Consider the following 21,852-nt stretch of genomic DNA (forward strand, 5'->3'; position numbering starts at 1 on the left):
CGTGATCTGTGGCATGTCACCCTGAACACTGCTACACGCCGAAAATAGTTCCAGCTTCCTCCACCTCGCGTAGTCTGGAAATAAAACATATGGAGTTAGCACGGCCGCTGATTGGATTTTGATTGTTCTGAAACGCTGCCAAGTTTAAAGTGGAGAGTGCGGCCTGAAAGGAAATACAGTAGACACTAGACAATTTATTTGTTTCTGAGCGGGGACCTGGCTGACAGGCCGCTTCGAAGGTGGCTAACAAGAGCAGCATGTTCCCATATGGAAACCATATGGCGAAATCAGCCGGGATCTGAAAACATGGCACAATATATGTTATCACGGCAACAGAAAAAGCAGAGCGCTGTAAAAAAGCCGTGCCAATCACAACAGCAAATTGCTGACGGATGGCGCTGATAAATAACTAAAATAGCTGACATGCCGGCAGGGCTTCGATAAAGCACCTCAGGAGCTGGAGAGGGAAAGGGCGCACAGGGGAAGAAAGCGCTTGGGCACTGCCAGCCCGGCGTATGGGCACAGCCCTCGGGGCTCGACAGGCGGCGGATGCCACACAGCCAAAGACCCCTAAAACCCTCAAAAAGGGGGGAAAAAAGAATCCCAAGCGGCTGTAACCTTATACAGGCACCTACTACCGCCTTGTCTCCTGAGAGCCGCCACATCAAACCGGCCGACAGCGCAAATATTTACACGTGGTGAAAGAGACTCCGAGCTCCGGAGCCACCGGGGCTCACCCGCTCCCGGCCCCGCCCGCCGCCGCAGGGCCCCGCAGCGCCTGCCGCTGCGCCACAGCGCCCCCGTGCGGACCCACCGGCCGCAGCGCGACCTGCCGCTGGCCACGCCCGCTCCCGAGCCCAGCCCCGCCCCAGCCCCGCGCCTCGGGGGGTGCGTGGGAGGGGGGTACAGAATCATAATGGAAGGAAACCAAAGGGATTCCTTGAACTTACGGCGAATTTGCTCATCGTCTTGGCAGAGGAGTGAGGAGGAGTTAACCCTCTCCCCGCATCTGGGAATGCTGCATACCTGTACTTTTTTCTCTTAAGAAAAAAAATAAAGCCAACTTTGTCTGGATATAATAATAATAATAATAATAGAATCATAGAATAGTTAGGGTTGAAAAGGACCTTAAGATCATTTAGTTCTAACCACCCTGTCATGGGCAGGGACACCTTGCACTAAACTAAATAATAATAAATAAAATGAATACTTTATCTCAAAACAAATTAAACTTTCCACTCAATTACCAAAAAAACCCTTTAAATTCTTTTTTTTTATTTATTTTGTTCTGAAATCAGAATTTTTTCATGCTTTTGTAGTCCCAAAATGGTTGCTTTTCCAAGGTTATTTTGCTTCAGTCAGTGAAGAAGAAATATCCATGCCATTTCAGCTCTGAGGGAAAAAAAGTAGATGGAAATAGTTGAACACACCGAAGCACGGTCCATCAGCAACCTGTCACCAAGGCCACGTTTCACACTGCTCATTAGCTGCTGAAATGTTTCTGAGACAGAAGCATTTTGTGCAAAAGCACTAACCAGAGAGTTAAAGTGCATGACTATATTTAGGCTATGCTAGTATAGTCTTTTAGGAATAGAATTTCCTGTTTTCTCATCTCAAGAACTACTGACTGATTTTTCATTCCTTAATTTTATGATTTTAAAAATATAGGGAACAGGTTTTTTTAAACCTTTGTCCATGGAAAATGCATTAGCTTTTCCACATTAACACTTCAAGACTTAGAGCTTTCCATTTTGCCAGTGACAGTTCAGGAACTGCTCCAGCAATTCTGTGTATTTCTACATATTCAGTTCATGTCTTCAGTAATATTAAGACCAAAGCAGTGATTTTGTGTTTATTAAATTCATATCTGATATATGCACAACAAAGACTGTTCCAAAGGCCACAGAAATCAACAGCATTTATGCTGACTGAAAAAAACCCTCTTGGGAAAAGAACATATTTCACTACAGCTTTGACTGGTCCCAAACACTCCGTTCACTGCTCCTGGAAGACCCTTGTAGGATGACTCCTGCGTGCTCCTACCCTGCATAACTTATGAAGACAGGCTGAGACACTGGGGTTCAGCCTGGAGAAGAGAAGGCTCAGGGGAGACCTCAGAGCAGCCTTCCAGTGCCTAAAGGGGCTACAGGAAATCTGGAGAGGGACTTTTTACAGGGACAGGACAAGTGACAGGACAAGGGGGAATGGTTTTAAACTAGAAGAGGGTAGACTTAGATTAAACATTAGGAAGAAATTATTTCCTGTGAGGGTGCTGAGGCGCTGGCACAGGTTGCCCAGAGAAGTTGTGGCTGTCCCATCCCTGGCAGTGTTCAAGGCCAGGTTGGACGGGGCTTGGAGCAACCTGGTCTAGTGGAAGGTGTCCCGGCCCGTGGCAGGGGGTTGGAATTAGATAAGCTTTAAGGTCCTTTCCAACCCAAACCATTCTATAATTCTTATTGCCAGTACTGGGGTTAGTGCTACCTGAGGTACAAAGTACCTAACAGACACCATCGCCCTGACCCACAGATATGCTGTTGGAGAAGTCCAGGCCCTGACGTTTTGGGTCCTCGATCATTGGGATAGAGGTGCCTGTGCATGTCCCGCTTGCAGGGTCTGAGCCCAAGCGCCAAATCCAAAACCTTCAAGAAACATCAAAAGTAGAGAGGATGAGAGAGATGTCCAGAGAAACCCAAACATGCCACACATATCAGAGACGAAGTAACTCCTGATTCTTGCCTGAACCAGGTGGCTCTTGAACAGGACAGGAACTGATGTTTGAATCACCCAGTTTCCCCTTTTGTCCTCTCATTTTAAATTAATAATAGTACCACTCATTTACTGGCCTTGTCTGTGTGCCATTTCCTTGGACCTTTCCTTTATTTTTCTTTCCAATTGCTGTTTGGGTTAGTTAGCTAGCACTTTGGAGCTGGGGGAGCAGGTTATGCACAGTAGTGACTTGAAGATCATCAGTTGCATACGCACACAAATAAATCATACCATTACAGCTACATCTATCAGGTCCTAACAGGCACATTTAATGCTAAACTATAAAGCCAAGAAATCAAAATAGAGATCTCAATCGTTGCTTGCGATGATCTACCTGGGTAAATAAACCAGCCTTCGAAAGGAAAATAACACTTATTTCATGCAAAAGATCAGAAGCTGTAAGTTTCCAACGGCCTGTCAATACAATCTCAGCAACTTTAATGTTTACATTTCAGAAGTCTGTAAGGATTATGTAAGTCTATATATATGCACGCATGTTTACATTCACTATAACTGGGAACACAAAAAAGCCTTTGGGATGACTTCTAGCTTATTTCAGGATGAAGCAAAGGTTATCACATATTTCAATATCACCTCATGCACCACAAAGCTACAGGATGATGCATTTTTATTCTAGTCCTGAGAAAAGTTTTGCACTGATTTATGATAAGAGGAAAGGTTTGCCCCATCCCTGTCTCCAGCTGCAAATACTTTTTGCCTGTGTAACACCCATGATCTACCCTCTTCCAGAAATAGAAAGGTCACATCCAGGTTGATGCTACACCTGCTGCAGGAAAAGCCAACCAGACATATCTTTATGAGCTGCAGCAGCAGCACTCATGCTTTTCACTCCTTCAGACAGATTTTCAGTGGCAACCCCCAAACACACCAGTCAGTACAGTTCACTGACTGATGCTCCTATTTTCTTTGTGAACTCAGAAAATAGAGCAAAATTCCATTTTAATTAGTCAAAAGCCTCTAGAGTATTCCACTCTGCTCTTTAAGCAAAACACGTCAACTCTGGCCCAAGTCTGACCACCTGCCGTTTCATTCCTCATCCTGGATGAGCTCCATGAGGTTGAAGCAGGAGAGACAATCCAGTTAGACCTGTGCACATTCTGCTTTTCAAAAGTTATGGCCAAATTGCCTTTGGACAAATAGAGGCAAAACTGAAGACCCTACAACCAGCGGTCTCTGGAAAATTTGGTCCAGGAAATACTAGTAGAATCATAGAATGGTTTGGGTTGGAAAGGACCTTATTATCACCTAGTTCCAACTCACCTGCCATGGGCAGGGACACCTTCCACTAGACTGGCTTGCCCAAGGCTCTGTCCAACCTGGCCTTGAACACTGATAGAGAACATTCACAACTTCTTTGGGCAACCTGTTCCAGTGCCTCATCACCCTCACTGTAAAGAACTTCTTCCTTATATCTAACCTGAACTTCCCCTGTTTAAGTTTGAACCCATTACCCCTTGTCCTACCACTACAGTCCCTAATGAAGAGTCCCTCCCCAGCATCCTTATACGCCCCCTTCAGATACTGGAAGGCTGCTCTGAGGTCTCCACACAGCTTCTCTTCTCCAGGCTGAACAGCCCCAACTCTCTCAGCCTGTCTTCATACCGGAGGTGCTCCAGCCCCTGATCGTCCTCATGGCCCTCCTGTGGACTTGCTCCAACAGCTCCATGTCCTCCTTATGTTGATGACACCAGAACTGTACACAGTAGTGCAAGTGGGGGTCTCACAAGAGCAGAGTAGAGGGGCAGGATCACCTCCTTTGACCTGCTGGTCACGCTTCTTTTGATGCAGCCCAGGATACGGTTGGTTTCTGGGCTGCGAGCGCACACTGAACCTGGCTCATGTTCAGTTTCTCATCAACCAATGCCCCTAAGTCCTTCTCTGCAGGGCTGCTCTGAATCTCTTCTCCACCCAATCTGTAGCTGTCCCTGGGATTGCCCCGACCCAGGTGTAGGACCTTGCACTTGGCTTGGTTGAACCTCATGATGTTGGCATTGGCCCACCTCTCAAGCATGTCAAGGTCCCTTTGGATCCCATCCATTCCCTCCAATGTGCTGACTACAACACACAGCTTGGTGTCATTGGCAAACTTGCTGAGGGTGCACTCAATCCCATTTTCTGTCTGCCCTGCCCGCTGCTGTCAATCTAGCATTTGTTCTTTGCATTTAACAGCACCCCACCAACTTTTTGTTTCCAGAATTTGCACTTACCTGCGATTGCTGCCAGCACAAATAAACCCGGCAGCACCAGGGGAAAGGGTGGGAGTCTTCCCACAGAACAACATAGTCTGGAGGTTGCCCCTACACCTGAGACTGAACAATATCTGAAATGCAAGGATGGGAGGAGAGGGAGGAGGATGCCAGCACAGAGTGGGCAGGGTGAGAGGTGGACAAGAGACACAACTGGGGAAGGGAAAATGGAAGAGTGGGGCAAGTGTATAAAGTGATATTTATCCCAAACTGAAGAAGCTGGAGGTGATGTTTCACACAGAGAAAGAGGTAGCAGCTGAGGGAGGGGGTAGAGGCTTTTCCTCCATTTATTGCTGAGTTAGACACATTTACTGATCTTCCTAAGCCTTAGCTCCTGAAACATGTGACTTTGCCATAACCTGAACTTTCATCACAAAGAAAGAAAGGAAAAGTTCAGCCCTCACAGAGTAAAATCAACATCTCAGGAGGCAAATAAAACCACCACAAAACCTACTCAGATTTTAAAACTGTCGTGGTTTCTGAAGCCAATTCAGAGTTTGCACACTGGGAGCTAGCTACATCAACAGCGAGTATATATATGTTTGCTTGTCAGCGAAGCCTTTATCTTTAAAAGCAGGACTTCACTTTGCTCCTAAGGAGACTTGTTACCCAGTCGTGTCAGAATAGATGTTTGCCTCTTGCCAGCAAGCTTTTCATTTCTGCCTCTCAAGTTCTGACTAAAAGGGTAATTTTTCATTCATCAGAGAATGAGTTGGATGCTCAGGATTTAGTGCCCCATAATTACATCTTCAAGGTCAGAGAGTTGAAGAGTACTAAAATAAAACATTAAAAAAAGAAAGCTGTGCTAAAAAAATAACAGCTGAGAAAGTTGCTGGAACGAAATACAAAAAAAGGCTTTTTATCTTTTAAACACTCAAATAATTTTGTCCAACTGCAGTAACTTTTTTCATCTCATTTTGGGCACACCTTTAAAACAAACCACAACAATGGATGAGGCTTCCTGCATCCACTTCCTGCTATGAACCATTCTAATTCTTTGAAATAAATATGTTTTGGGTTATTTTTGTAGGGGTAATGTTTAATATCTGTCCCCCAGCGTGTAAATGTGTAGAATACACCAAAGATTTAACATCTGCTACAAATAACTTTACAGAGGATCTCAAGTTCTGTAAGATTATTACGATATTGTACAGGTGGCCAAATTATTAAAGTATGGTTTAAATTCAACACTCATGCGCTTTCATAACATGCATTGGATTTTAAAGTCTGGAAGCCACATGTCAACACTAGAAAACACGAGGCTGGCTTGCTGGAAGTTCAAACATTAAAGGCCACTTTCAAAACATGACAGACTCACTACACAGCATCACAGCTGGGGCAGCAGGCTGCTCTGCAGAAACACTTAGCAGCAGCCCCTGCTCCTACAGAGGTGCTGTAAAAAGTTAAGGCAAGCTCCTTTCCTTTCAGACAAGTGACCATTCCTACGAGCATTACAGCATTACTTTCTCTACTCCATACTGATTAAGAAAGTCAAGACCTTCACCAACCAATCTCAATTTTAGCATCTAACTTGAAGTGCATGCTGCAAGTGTAATGCAGAGTGAAAACTGAGGCACACAAAGTCACGCAACTGCTTTTAATCCTGTTTCTTTGTTCACAAAGTACCGTGGAAGGGAAAGCTAAATAAAATTGGTATTAGAAACCCCACTTACTCTAAGACTCAGTATTTCTTCCTATTTTGAGTGAGTTGCTTTGTCATGAGTGAACAGGAACCTCTTGCCTGATGCACTACTGTGGTGCAGAGCTCTGAGGACACAGCTCAGGAGTCTGGGTTCTGGCTGGCAGGAAGTACATGATTCACACCAGCATGTGCAACACGAAGACCCACTTCTGCAGCCTGTGGCTTTACTGGGCTGCTCCGAAGACCACAGAAAGTGTTGTTTAGTGCAGGAACTTTTGCACCTTCTTTGGGGGAAGCACTAGCTATACCGCTGTGAGCAAGAAGAGATGCCATACTTGATTCCCTCAGTCCCACGGTGTAGACGTGGATGCCATTACCTCAAGAAGCAGCCTACAGCACCACCTGAGCTCCTTGGGTCTGAGCTCTCAGCTAGCACATCTGCTGTTGTACTTCCTAATAGCCAGCGTATGCCTTTGTGCTTCTGGGCGATCCCTGCAAAGGCACAATCCACAATCGGGAAAGGGAATAAACAGGACATGTGCGAAGGGGAGCTGGGATGATACTTGGTGAAGGGGGTGTTGTGGGCCCACCTGCTGTAAGCCATTCTGTTCACGTTTTATTTTCCAACACACATAGTTTTGAACACATTCAGAGTAACCACATCAAGTACAGGACTCTTACTGCTTTAAGCAGAATAACATCAGCCACAGCTGAGCCTGAATGAGAACAGAGTCAAAAAACATTTCGGAACTGAGCCGATAAGAAATTCGATCTCCAGCACTGAGCTGGGGAAATATTTCCAGCCAGATTTTCTTTTGGTTTTCTTTTAGGGAAACTTATTAAATGAATTTAAAGAGTTGAAAACTAAAATTTTCATGAGCTTAGAAAGCAGCATCTCCACGAATGAGCACCACAGAACAAACCAGCCCAGTTTTGATTATCTGACCTCGCAGTCACCTCCATATTAGGATGCTCAGAAAAGCAAATAATATGATCATTGTACACTCAGACACAAACCAAACCATTTGCAGTTAGAGTCAACAAAATTTTCACTGAAAATTATGCTAGGCAGGCCTGCACCATGCAGAACTTCTTTATGTGCCAGCTGGGAGCTGTGGGGATTCATACTTGGGTTTACTCATAAGATCCCTGGAACAAGACTTGCAGGAGATGATGTTCACGTTCATAAAGATAGAAAACGTGCTCACCACAACATCTGGGTATAAGTCTGTCCATTAACCTCCCCCCCAGATCGAACTGGTTTTTGTTTAAAAAACAAAACAAAACAAAAACAACCCTAAATTTTAATAGTTGTTAAAAATAAATATTTCTCACATACACTCTCATATAGCTCCTAGAGAAGTGGAAGAACACAAAAAAATAAAAACTACAAGAGCAGGTGCTAAATCGCCTTCTCTGATTAATCCACTGTTGCAGAGCACCTCTTCACACATGGCACTACAAAGTTATCTCAGATGTGCTCGCGTCCTGACACTTGGAAGAAAACCCCAACAACAACAACCACAACCCAACAACCTGAGCTACGTTGGGGACTCTTAATTCTGTCTGAAGACATTTGCACCAGCACTTTCTAGGTAACAAACAAAAGAACAGCTTGTTTCTGACAGCATCCACAGGGCTTCTTGCAAGCATCCTCCAGGGTTTAAGGGTGGAAATAGCCAGGCACAGTATCTGTACTTGCTCACTGCGCTTATTCTGCACAAAAATTCCTTTTTCAATCCAATTTGGAAGTGAATTAAGAGAAACAGCACAAAGGCATTCTTTGTGACCTGCGAGGGTGTTACTGAGGCCAGCAGAGAAAAGCTAACCCACCTTACAACCTACCTTTATTTCACAGCAGTTTCAAACACTAATTTTATAGGATGGCCAGTGCTAAGGTTTTCTCGACTGTGCTCTCACCTTTCCACACTGGCTGCCTCTGTTCTTTCCAGCTACAACCTTCCTACCCACAGGTTTTTGATTTCTTTCTTTTTTTAAGCGAGGCTGTACATTCACTATTCATCTGTTCAGTAATTGAATTGCTGCCTTCAGTGATCATGACTCTATTATGTTCATTTCCCTTTTTGTTAATTCCCTATGAAGCAGCAGATTGGCTTTTAAAGTCTATATGGATAATGGGAAAAAAGATGGCTTTCATTTCAATAGACCATGAAAAGGGTTCTGAGTCCAAATCAGACCTAAGAGAAGAATTCAAGTATCAATTTTGAACAGAAGAAATATAATGGGTTTAGTGTATGAAAGCACACTGTAATCCTCTGATTAAAACACAGGGGAAGGACCCATGGTCTTTTCAGTAACGCTTCTGTTAAGAAACTGCCCTTTGAAGGTACATCGCTATTCCTTCAAAACATTTTCTACTTTAAAGCAATTATCCAGACAAGGGCATAACATCCCTCAGAAAAAACATTAAAACATTTGGTTATACAATTATTTGAAAGTAAAAACCTTGAGACTATGGCCTCCCAATCTACCTTTAGTTTTCTTCCACATACGTACTATTTGGTGTCTATGGTGTTCTTCCCTCGCTGAAGACATCTCAGGATATGTTGCTATATAAGCGAAACAAGTGATTTCGTTTTTATTCCTGTGAGTTAATGGCTTCCCACAGTATTTATTGTATGGAATTCTCAAGTACTTTTGCTCGTCAACTATTCTATGATATGTCAACAGCATCTCAGTGTTTCCTATAAAGTAAGAAATCTTACCTCACAGCTCTGATCTCACTTGGCTAGATGGAGGTGCCCATTAATGTTGTTTGCTGTTATGTGCAGCAGTACTTCTAGTTTAAAACATTTAAAGGGGAAAAGATCGCAGACCTGACTGCGCTGGAAAAAAAAAAATCATTTATCTCTCCTACTTTCATTTAATTCTTGGCTCATTTAGATTTTTCAATGCTTTAGGCACAAAAAAGAATATTTAAAAAATCAGAAAGGACTGAGGTTGAACAAAATGCTTGTCTTTTAAAAAGTTCTTTTTCATTACCTGCAACATTTCAAACATTTTCAAGTTTCACTATAATAATTCTATCCCTACTTTCAGCATCCCGATCCAGCTTTGTTCTTACAACTCATCTTGTGAGCGCTCAGCACGTCAGCAAGTCAGGTTCCAGGTACCTCACCCTGCTTATCCACAAAATACAGAGATACCAACTGTGCATTAAATTGTCATTTACAGGGCTTGCTTAGCATTACTAAAGAAACTCTTACCTGAAGTTGAGGCAGAAACAAACTCCTCCTTTATGAGCATTAATGACAGTCACTTGCCTCAGTCATCACACCTTCCAACACAGAGAAGAAATGAAACCAGCAATCTCACCCTAAGATTCCTCCTTTCCACATAGCCGTGATCAAGTGCTGCCCTTTAGAAGGGTTGCTTTGTCTGAGAAGAAGTGCCTAACATTGTAAAGATGCATCTGCCTTCGGGCATGGGGTTGGGGACCGAATTACTATTCGCAGAGCAAACTTCCAGGATTTCCCTGAATTTTGCCTACTTGACTTTCCAAATGTTTTAATAGTTTTTGGCATAAAAGTTGTAAAATCATGTATCATAAGTGAGGTTCTTCCTCTGAAGCTTTGGCAACACAGTGGTTTGCAGAGCCCAAGATATTTGCTGCCTGTTTGAGAAGGCTGGAGTCTAGGAAGACTTAAACTGTTTGCTAGAGCCATGCAATGAGCTGAGGAGACCTTCACATAGGAAAAGGGAAGAGACATACAACAGGCATTGGCATCAAGGATGGGCCAAGAAAAGAATAAAGTGCTTTTGTATCTCATCTCTGTTGTGCAGTGGGAACACTGAGGCACACGAACAAGGTTCAGGGAGCATGTTGCACGCTAGAAGGCAGGCAGCAGCTGAAAGCAACCTTCAGGACACAAGCTCCAAGATCCCCTGCTTCAGTGCCACAGGCAGCTTGGGCTCCAACAGGAATATTTGGGCTCGTGCTTCTGTGCATGGTATGAGTGTTCCTGCTGATAGCACACAGGAAGGAGAAACTGTACAGGAAGCAGAACTGGTACATCATGTCCAAACCAGAAGGAATATAATGGGATCTGTAAGTGCTCAGGAAGCAGAGCAGGGCATAATGTTTTCATGCTGCATTTTCAACAGACTGCAAGAATTTTATTACTGGGGAGTCACTACACTGTATGTGACCACAAAAACCATAGGGAAAATAAAAGCAGAAGAACAGCACCATTGCTGTTTTGGGCATTCAAATGAGGAGGGTTTGTAACGAATTCAAATAAACCATAGATTCCCTGGCTTGGACATTACTTTTTAACTATGTCTGTTCAGTCCTGTACTTACAAACCTATGAGCTGCACTGCACAGACACCAAAATGTTACAATCCAAATGCTGAGGAGCCTCACTAAAGAGCAGAAGATAGCATGGTGTTATCTGACCAAAAAAACACCCAAACCAAAACCCCACAAAGCAAGTGGCTTATATGGAAAACTGGAAAAAGAAAACTCTTCCAATTTATTAGTTTACTGTGTTTGGTTTCAGTATTTGCATTTAGCCCAATACTTTAAGGAAAGAAATCCTGTACAATCACATTTCAGACGTGCAGGCAAGAATGCACTTCTTTCCCCAAAGCTTTTGAAGCCATCTGCCACATTTGATGAAAAGAGGTTATACACTCCTGCAAGTATAAAAGCATAACAAAATCCAGCAGCTGTTAGAAACAAAGAAAACCTTACTGCAGGCTCCTACTAGATACTGGAGAGCACAGAAGAAGAAAAAAAACCTAAAACCACAAACAAAACCCAACTTAGCAACGTTGATGTATGAAAAAATCTTCAGCCAGTGCTCACGTCTTAGGAGGTACTTGGGCCTCATTATTTCTTATGCTTCCAGAACTATTTAAGGAAAGAATATGAGCTACTTCAGACATCAAATTATGGAGAAAGATAGAAGGGAATTATAAATATCTTCTTTCACTGCCCTACGATGCTTACTGTGTACTGGAAAAGGTTGGTATTTCAAATTTATACAGCACAATCCAGCTGACACTGGTGAGGGAGAGTCTTACTGACTATACAGTGTGTACATGCCCTCCCTGGCCTATATAGTTTCACAGCAGAGAGAACTACTTCTGCACAAAACTTGATCTCATCTGTAATGTGGATCAAAGAAATATACCTGGATATGCAGAGTGAAACCCCTAGCTTGATAGTATCCAACAGAAAAAGCACCACATCCTGCATAAACATTTCCTAAACGTTGGAGAGTCATCACACCCTTTGAAGCAATAATCAGCCCTCAGAGCACCCTGCCAATAAACCAGCTTTCAGTCGTTCTAACTTCATAGTTCAAGTTGCCAGTGTTTTGTTTGCCACTTTCATTTAAGGTGTTTAAGAGCATTCTCACACTTCAGCATAAACCCGGGCAGTGAAAACTAAACTATACTTCAATGGAGAACTGTTTCGAAATGTTGCATACTGCATGTGTGATAAAACCAATACTAGAAGCATATTTACAGTTCCTGTAAGAGCCTGCATATTTATTATTAAAGATATTTCTTATTATGTACTTTATTTATTATGAATCAAACATGTTCAGTTTGCAAGTAAGAAAACGGTGCAGGAAACATACAACTCTTTCAAAGCAACAGAATTCTCAGCTCATATCACGCATACAAACAGATTTTAATTCAAATGCTGCACAGAAATGGGAAAAAACCCAAAATAACCAAACTGCAGGAACCATGTCCTGCATGTCACACTTCATTTTCTTCCAAAATACAGTACCACTTAAAGCAACAGCTGCTTATCTGTAATTATACTAACAGAATTTTAAAGCAATGTCTTAACTGATATGCAACTTGATCTCCACATCAAGAACATTCTACTCCCACTGAAACTGTGATAGTGTACAGTGGGCCTACTGGAGCCTGGGGTTACCTGCTTCAGTGGATGTTGACTAAGCTGACCACTTTCAAACTTAAAGGGATGACATTTCTGTTGCAGGAATACACTGTTCAAAAATGTCCACTGGACATCTAATGTAAGTCAAAGTTAAACTTAGTAGAGAACTTTGTTACCCTTCTGCTCCGAAAGGATAAGTGACATGCAGTTTAAAGATCTCTCTGCAGTGACACCACCAGGAAATTACCTGGTAGCAACAGAAATACTCTCTTTAACACCATTTTCTTAAGAAAAATGTTAAACAGAGGATACATACAAGTCAGAACTGCATGCCAATCCTAATATTTTAAATACGCTGCTGAAATGGCTACCAACATTCAGAGACTTTTTTGAGAAACTGTAAAACTTGAGCTTTTGCTTTCCTACTACATACTCTGCATAAGAGATCCTATTCCTACTGTTGCCAGAAACAAGGACTTTTAAAGCGATAGATTAAATCAGTTTGCCCTGGCAAGTCCAGCTGAAGCAGCTTGCAAGCCTACCACCCCATTTCACCAGGAGAGGTTCCCACCACTGAGAGAGATCCAACAGCAGGGAATGCTCCTGTGCCTTTACAGCTCCTGTTCAAGGTCTGAGGCTGAAGCTGCCAACAAGGCCCTCAGCAAGGCTCTGCAGATGGGAGCTACAGCATCTGAATGTGGGCACATCCCTCTGTCTGCCAGAGCTGCAGGAAGCAGAAGCATCCTGAACACCAGTGATGATCTACTCAGTGAATCCAAGTCCCATGAAGTTCAAAACAGCTCCACATTCCTGCCTCCTACTAACTTGTCAAGCAAGCTTACTTTCCACTAGTAAGTTTTTTAAAGGCATTTACCATTTTTAATTTTATATCAGCACATGTATTAAAAAAATGTCCACACACATATGTATCATTCATACATACAAGCAAAATTACATATACAGATGTATGTAAAAAGATGCGGAGTATGTTTTCTTCATCACAGAAAAATCTCTAAAGAGGACTGAGTATTAGTAAAATTTTTGTGTCTCAAATTGAAGTAAAAAATACGTGTTCTCATTAGAATTGGACAGAATTCCTTAACTGGATTTCCTCTTTTATATTTAAAAGGTATACATTTAGACAAGACAATCCCTTTAGGAGGAGAAAAAGAAGGTTTTTTTACATTCAAGGTATCTTTCCTAAAATTGCTCCAGCAGAAAATCTCCCAAGCATGCAAAAGAAATATATGTGTTTGTAGTGATGAATTTGAAAGTAATAAAAATGAGTGCAGAAGTAAAAAAGTCTACTGGAATTTATTCCATTTTTAAGGAAACAACTACAATTCCAAAATGTTCTTCTGTAGACAGAAGAAACTGGAGTTTATGAAAGTGCAGTCTGCATCATAAATATCCTCTTTAGATATAGATATTATTGTGACTTTCATTGGTTATCAGTAACTTCTTCAAGATCTTCGTGCTTTCAGATACATCCTAGGAAAAGGAAGAGATGATCAGCATTAGCTATACTGCTGGTAACAAAACAAAAATGCCTTGCTGTCTTCCATTCCAATTTTTATTACTCTGAACACCAGTTTTACTAAAATGCTAACTCGGAGCAAAACTCAGGTCTTCTGAATGAAGGTTTTCAGAGACCTGCTAAAGGCTCCAAAGGAATTCGCAATTCCACCACAGAAAGGGATTGATTTGTTGTTTTGCATTCCTCCTCGCTTGTGTATGAAAGGAAGAGCCAGCAGATTTGCTGTTTTCCATCAGAGTTTAAACATTTACGTACTGCTTTATTAGTGTATCCAGCAGACCAGTATAAGCTGTAATGAAAAGTAACTCACGATTCCCACACAGCTGAAATAAATACTTCAGTACACACAAACATCTTCTGGCATTTAGATGCAAGTTCAACTGGCAAAACTGAGGAGAGTGTTTTGAACCAAATATACTTCCATTAAAAACATTTCAGGAAGAAGCAAAACATTCACTTTAGTAGCTATAATGGCATGGTTTCACAGCTGCTTGATTAGTGCAAAATTCTTAAGAACCATCTTTAGAAATTTAGTCTGTTAAGAAGTTCCAGGTCAAAATAAATCTCTTAAGAAGCCAGCATGTGTGGCGTAAGACAGGAGATACAGAGCTAGGAAAGAGCCATCGCGCATACGAATGTGAATGTAAAAAACATAATATGCTTAAAGGTTATAACACAAGACACCTCCAAAGAAAACTGCAGCTTAAATGATCACAAGAAATCACTCCCCGATATACAAGAGCCTGAAAAGTCAAAATGAAGTTTTGACAGAAGTTGCACATCCATTATTTCTAAGCAAGCTCCAAACAGATGTTAGAGCAGGGACTGTACCAGAAATCATTGTCCTCTGTCATTAAAATCTACATTTTTCTGCCTTTTTAGGTGGAATCCTCACAGGAGTACATGAACAGCAGAACACAAGAGATGACAGACAGACAAAAATAGACAAAACCTCCCATTAATTTTTAAATATGAAATTTTACCTTGACTAAACTCTTCAGGACTTTAGAAGAAAGCAGAGGCCTGAACGCTTCAATTGTCACAGTGTCCAGTTTGATGATATCAGTGTAACACTGATACAACACTGCAGGAATCTGCCACACTTGACAATAACTCAAAACTAAATACAAATCAAAAGAAAACGTGTGTTACATTCAGCAGAGAAGGAATCTCAGTTCTGTGTTATAATATCACATTTGTTCTGGCCAGAACTTCAAAAGCATAAAAATCACAGAACGGTTTGGGTTGGAAGAGACCTTAAAGATCATCTAGTTCAAACCCCCTGCCATGGGCAGGGACACTTTCCACTAGACCAGGTTGCTCCAAGCCCCGTCCAACCTGGCCTTGACAACTGCCAGGGATGGGGCAGCCACAGCTTCCCTGCGCAACCTGTGCCAGCGCCTCAGCACCCTCACGGTAAAGAATTTCTTCCTAATGTCTAATCTAAATCTGCCTTCTTCTAGTTTAAAGCCATTCCCCCTTGTCCTATCACTACATGCCTTTGTAAAAAGTCCCTCTCGTAGGGAGTTTTTGTCCCAGCTTTCTTGTAGGCCTCTTTTAGGTATTAGAAGGTTGCTATCTATATATTCCATGTATTTTCACTGGAAGCAATGCTTGAAAGTTTATAAACTACCTACTCAGGATCCTAACTGCTAGACCAGCTCTTCCTCATTCTCCAGGTACATGAGAAAATAAACCACCAAAATTTAGTAAAATATCGTTGGTACTTCTTTCTGGCAAATACTGTAGCTGGAAACTATGTTATTGGTAAACAAAAATAATATGAGATTCTGTAAAAAAAAAAAATATCAACCAAACAAAATACAAACCCCCCCAACCACCTCAAAGTGTGAACAAGATAAACATTTTCTGGAAAAATCGTCCACTTTTAGCTCCTGCCAGAAAGTTTTTCATCATGTTGCTACCACTAATGTGGTCCTCTATAACAAAAAGCCGGGGGGGTGGGGGGGGGTGTATGACATTACATAATAAAAACTTTCACATGAGGTAGAGCAGTAGCACTGTGAAATCTGTTATCTGTAATTTGCAGAAAGAACTTCATGAACCTCAGTTTGGGTGTTCAGATGAAACTAATTTTTAATAAAACACAGAATCAGAGAATAGTAAGGGTTGGAAAGGACCTTAAGATCATCTAGTTCCAACCCCCTGCCATGGGCAGGGACACTTCACACTAAACCATGTGGCCCAAGGCTCTGCCATACTGAGTTCACAAATAAAATGCCTCCCAAAGCCCTACAAAGCATGCAGTACGCTTTGTGAGGCTATGCTGAAGCATTTGCTAGTACTTATGCCCCACACATGAGGGGTAAAAGGATTTGTGGGTGGTTTTGAAATTTGTCTCTATTTCACAAGGCAACAGGTAAGAAGTGAAACTGTTAGGAATTATTTTTCAAAAAGCTAACTTGTCAGCCAGTTTACACAATTAAGTATAAATTCTAACTGCAATGGGATGCTCTTCAAAGTGAATTTTGTGTCACCACCAGCAGCAATTGTAAATAACTGGAACTGCAAAATACCAGCAGCAGGAAGATCTCGCACAATGTTGGGCTGTTCCAGCAGTGGGCAGCAGACCTGCTCTTTGAATTCTTTTGTCTTCAAGGCTTTCAGAAAGGGAGATGGAAGTGTTAAAGTGGATTCCTGAGTTTTGTAATCAGCTACAGGACACGTTGAAAGAATGGTTACTTGCAAGCCCTCCTTTCGCATACGGCCAAAAACCTGAAATAAAAATGTTAATACATAAGCAACATTTATCTTCTCACAATAACAGCATAAGCCCAGACAGATTTATTTCAATTTCAATGCAGACGGCAAATGGCAGCTTAATTCAGGTTCCCTGGACTAACTAAAATTTGCATGGCAGCCTTCAGGGAGAAATTTCACATGCATTGATCTTAGGATGGAGACAAAAAAACACCAAAAGAACAGCTAATGTATCTACCAAGTCTAGTGATTTTCTGGAGAGGCTTTAGGTTTTCAGCATTTCTATTCACCTGCAAATATATTAAGCCTTACTATTTTTACTAATGGTGATTGTAGAAAGGAAAAGGACTCCGAATAAAACCAGGCTGCTTATGACAGGAGAACAGCTTGTTGTGCTGCAAGACCTTGGAAATCAAAATTGTGCTCCCCAGATGTTCTGCAGTACTTAAAAAGAGTCGTGATTTTAAATACTCTGATTTTATTTAACTATATTCAAGTTGAATTGAGGGAAGAGAACCTTCTCTTTTTTCACTGTCCTCCTCAAATTCAAAGCAAAGAGTTTCAAAAACGTTGTACAAAACACACTTTTGGATCCATTGCATGCCGCCACAAAACACCAACACGCTGCACAGTCTCCCATTGTTTTCAAAGAACAGTGTCAAGTATGACAGAATGTCATACGTCAGAATGAGCAGAAACATCATAAACCTGCACCTTCCCTTCGCACTGTCCTCTTCGGATTTACAATCAGTAAGGAAAGAGGGAATTTGGTAAACATTACAGAAACTTGCCATTTCTGTACATGGTACCAATCACAGAAAGGAAGCTGACTGTTCCCTCAGATCAGTGTGTTACCACTGTAATATACAATCGAACTAACTTTTCAGAAGCAAACATATTTTCAATCTGCTTTGTTGGAAATGCTGCCTGGTATGCATTACTGCAAAACTTCAGTCTGTGTGTGCTCATTTTGTACTGAGAAAACACATAGAAAAGTAAAAATCTGACTCAAGGAGACTGTAGAGATGCTCAGCACATCAGGATTTAGGAAGCATACAGAACAGGTCTGTAATACAAACTAAAAGCAAAAGATTACCATCACAGTGCTTCTGCTGCACATTTAAAAATACCAGTAACCATGAAGTCTAAAAATACTCAAGAAAATTGACTTGGTAAAACTGCACACTCCTACTGCTCATGAACACCCACATTTGAAATAACACATATGAGCAAACAGCTGGAAAAACACAAATGGGAAGACAGCAGAACCACCATCATCTTTCTTTCGTAATCCCAGTTTAAACAAAGTGCAAGAATGCGTGGAATACAGCAAACCCAAAATGGTTTAGGTCTTCAGGCTTCTAAACTTCAAAGAGAACCATTACCCCCCACCAATGTGAATGAAGCTCTTCAAAAAACCAAGGAACCACAAAATTCTAGTTTTCCACAAACTTGGATGTGAAACCACTGCATCATTCATTGAAGTTACCCCAGTTTTCCATCCTCTTTGTGTTCCTGGAACCTCTCTGGCCACTCACACTGAGCTGCTTGTATGGTTCTCCCTTGCAACCAAGTCGTCCTTCTCACACGCTGGCTGGGCCAGCTGGCAGCTGGACTGAGCAGGTACTGCTCAGCTCAGGCTGAGGACTTGCTCTCAGCGGACACACTGCTTTTTACCTCACTCTCTGTATCTCTACCAAAGCCTTACCCAACTTCAGCATAACATAACAGCTTTAGAATCCCCGCTTGTTCATCAGACAAGTGGAGATTTAAAGGAAGGTAGGTTAGCAGACAGACAGCAAGACAAAATAAGCCACACTTCCTAGAGGCTAAGCAGTCACCCAAATCCGTAACGAAAATCAACAGCCAGAACATACTCCCCTGGCTTTATCTTATTAAAATCAACACGATGATATCTGGAGGGACCCGAATGACCCAGCAGTGTTCATGTACCAAACACACCCATTAGTCAAGGTACCATCCATCTTAAGTTTCACAATAGGTTTGTCTGGTGATTCTTTGGCAGATGTACAAATGCAGTTATGTTACTATTTTTTAAAGAAGGATTCTCCCAGAGCTGACATAAGCCACAGGAAGTTTGCCTCAAACAGGAAAAAGGTTTGGAAAGTAATTAAGGGCAAAAAAATTTAAACTCTCCAGAAGAAGTAACTGCACAAAGTTGGGAAGTTACAATGGGCAGCATCTAGAAAGGAATTTCACAGAATCTGCTGATAGTAAATCTGTTGAGTATTTAAGAAGGTCACAGGGAAAAAAGCTATTTACAATGCTGTCATGGTGAGAATATCAGAGAGGAAGAGGCACTTGCACCAAGCTGAAGATCCCCACCCCTAAGGTTTCATTACTCAATTTGTTGTCTTGCCAGTTTTACCTTTTCAAGCCACTGGAACTGCTGATCCTCAGCCACGTAACAACTGCACTGGCACAACCAAACCTTAAAAAAAAACCAGCGTTGTGTAAGCAAGTGGTTTAAAGGGCACAAAACAGCTCATAATCACGTGCAGAGATAATGTGACTGCAGCAAACAACTTGATGGTTTTCTTGGGCTTCTTCAACTCCATTTCAACATGAGTTTTTCATTTACAACTGCTATGAAGCAATCATGCTGTCAAATGTCTTCTTTGTACTGAACTTCACACACCAGAACTTCAAATAGTTTTAATAAGCATAACGATCCTTCAGATTTTTGATGACATTAAGCCAAAAAAACACAGCCCCAATGCTTGCTTTGCCCCGGGCAGGGTAAGGGGTGGATGAAGTTGCTCTCTTTTTCAGAAAGCTAAAATATAGAGGAATTCATGCATAAGCCACTTACTGTTGGATCTGATATTAATCGGTAAAACAAGCAAAAAGAATCTGTTGGGAGGACATTTGTTGTGCTAGATGTTCGACACCACTCATTCCACAGCTTCACAGCTCCAACTACTTCCCAACATACAGAATCCAGAATAAAAGAAGACAAGAAAGCTGCAAAAAAGAATAAATGCTGTTAATTTATCGAGAATAAAATCTCCATTCTACAAATAAATACCCAAACTGAATTATATTATTTCTTTGCAATCTCAAGTTTAAAAAAAAAAAACCAAACAACTTATTTTTAATAGACATTTATTGACCAAATCCAGCAAATATCAAGAATGTGAGTAAACTTACCGATCAAGACTCACAAGGTAAAGAACAGTTCTAAATATAGAGACTCCTAACATCAAAACCACATATTCTCAGGAATTACATCACCATGGTCAACTTCGATTCCTTTAGTATACACTAAGAATGTAAATACTAGAATCACAGAATGTTTGGTTTGGAAGGGACCTTAAAGATCATCTGGTTCCAAACCCCCCTGCCATGGGCAGGGCCACCTCCCACTAGGCCAGGTTGCTCAAAGCCCTGTCCAATCTGGCCTTGAGCACTATTAAGTGTCTAATACTTTGTAAGTCTCTAATACCTATTAAGTCTCTAATACTTCTTGACATACCAGATATAACAGATTTCTAAAAAAAAAAATAAAAATAAAATAATAAAAATCATGGAATCAGCAAAGCAGAACTACTACACTGGCTCTAGGAAGCAGACACAAGAGAATGCGTGACTTAGCAAAAAGAGATCATAAACCAAGTGTTCATAAATCAGATTCCTGTCAAAAGTCACCCTTAAAGAGAAGGCTGATCTAAAATACCTATAACTGGTTTTCAAGGAAAAACCTGAACACAGGAAAAACAAGTTAGCAAAGCTAACTTAGATATCATCTAAGTGTCATCTAGATGAGGCCTAAACATAAGGAAGACTTAAAAGTTTTTTATATCCACAGGGAAACAGCTATTAACAAACTCCACACCTTGTTCAGCACGTGTGGGAAAAGGAGAGGGTGTTTCAAGACTGTAGGCTTACTGAGTAAACGGCCACTTCAAAAAAGGGCATTTTGAACAAGGGAGGAATTGGAATGCGGAAAAGAGACTGATCAAAAGTAAAATAAATCATTTTTAATTACAAATTAAAGCTTACTTGACCCACAATATTACATATTTGACATGTAAATTTAACACATAAATTTGACATATAATTGGACAGACCCCTATCTAAAACACTAAACTGCACTGAGCAACTTGCTACTATTAGAAGGCAACTTCTGCCTATTAGCAGACAGTCCAGGAGAGTCTACCAAAGTCAGATGAAGGAAAAGGGGAGGCTGTCCCAACTAAAATCCAAAGTCAAACTACACTTTGCTTCTGCCTTTCACTTTACCATGATCTGACAGGAAAAATAACAAGCTGTAACAAAAACCGTGCATTGTGTTTTATGTTTACAGTCTAACTGTGGCTTTCTCTGGACAGCTCAGCTGCCTTAGGGTTAAAACTCCACTCCCTAAACCAAGAGCTGGACACCCTTAAGGACCATCCTCACAGTAGAGACCAACATTAAATCAGACTATGTCAAAGGGAGCGTCCTGGCACACTTACACTTTCTGCCAACCTCCCGCCTCCTCAAATTCAGCCATCGAAGGGAACAGGATTTGAGAGTCTCAGACGGTTTGCTTCTGCAGCCTGCACCCCTTACCTGCAGCATTATGTCCTATTGCAAGTATAAGTTTAGAGCAGACAAACAGCTCGTCGGCAGAGCTCTCCGGAAGCACGTCCGACTTCAAGGTCCAGCGGACGTCGATCTCCCTGGCAAAAGAGGTGGTGGGTAGTGGAGCAGCGCTCCCCCTGCCCTGCCCAGCCACGGCCCCAGGCGCGGCCATCCCTGGAGGACCGCCGCGGGGGAGGCCGCACCACCGCGGCCGGGGTGCCCCCGGGGGCCGCGCCCGCCCCTCGGCCCGTTACCTTTTCTTCTCCAGCTCCCTGCGGATCTCCCGGTCCTCGGGCGTCTCCTCACACCCCTCCTCCGCCGACTCCTCATCGTCCACGCCGGCGCGGGACGGCGCCACGACCACCTCCCCGAAGAAGGTCGCCATAGCTGCAACTGCGCGGGCAGCGCGCCTGCGCGGCACAGCCAGTTCCGCTCCACCCAGCGGCGCT

General features: G+C 42.1%; 1 protein-coding gene across 2 annotated transcripts; it reads right to left on the minus strand.

Moving 5' to 3' along the window:
• Nucleotides 1–12,209: 12,209 nt before the first annotated feature.
• PSMG1 (proteasome assembly chaperone 1) lies at nucleotides 12,210–21,827 on the minus strand. 2 transcript variants are annotated; one of them, XM_030477535.1, is made up of 7 exons: nucleotides 21,658–21,827; nucleotides 21,392–21,501; nucleotides 19,650–19,801; nucleotides 19,206–19,268; nucleotides 16,633–16,831; nucleotides 15,079–15,215; nucleotides 12,210–14,049 (listed from the first exon to the last, which is right to left on the minus strand). In XM_030477535.1, the coding sequence occupies exons 1-7, from the start codon at nucleotides 21,786–21,788 to the stop codon at nucleotides 13,975–13,977; spliced, it is 867 nt and encodes a 288-aa protein (XP_030333395.1). In that variant the 5' UTR covers nucleotides 21,789–21,827; the 3' UTR covers nucleotides 12,210–13,974. The 2 variants fall into 2 exon arrangements, with proteins under 2 accessions (XP_030333395.1, XP_030333396.1); XM_030477536.1 differs by lacking the exon at nucleotides 21,392–21,501 and having other exon boundaries at nucleotides 21,658–21,812.
• Nucleotides 21,828–21,852: the final 25 nt, after the last annotated feature.

Source organism: Strigops habroptila, chromosome 2 (genome assembly GCF_004027225.2).
Source record: "Strigops habroptila isolate Jane chromosome 2, bStrHab1.2.pri, whole genome shotgun sequence".
Lineage (NCBI taxonomy): Eukaryota > Metazoa > Chordata > Aves > Psittaciformes > Psittacidae > Strigops > Strigops habroptila.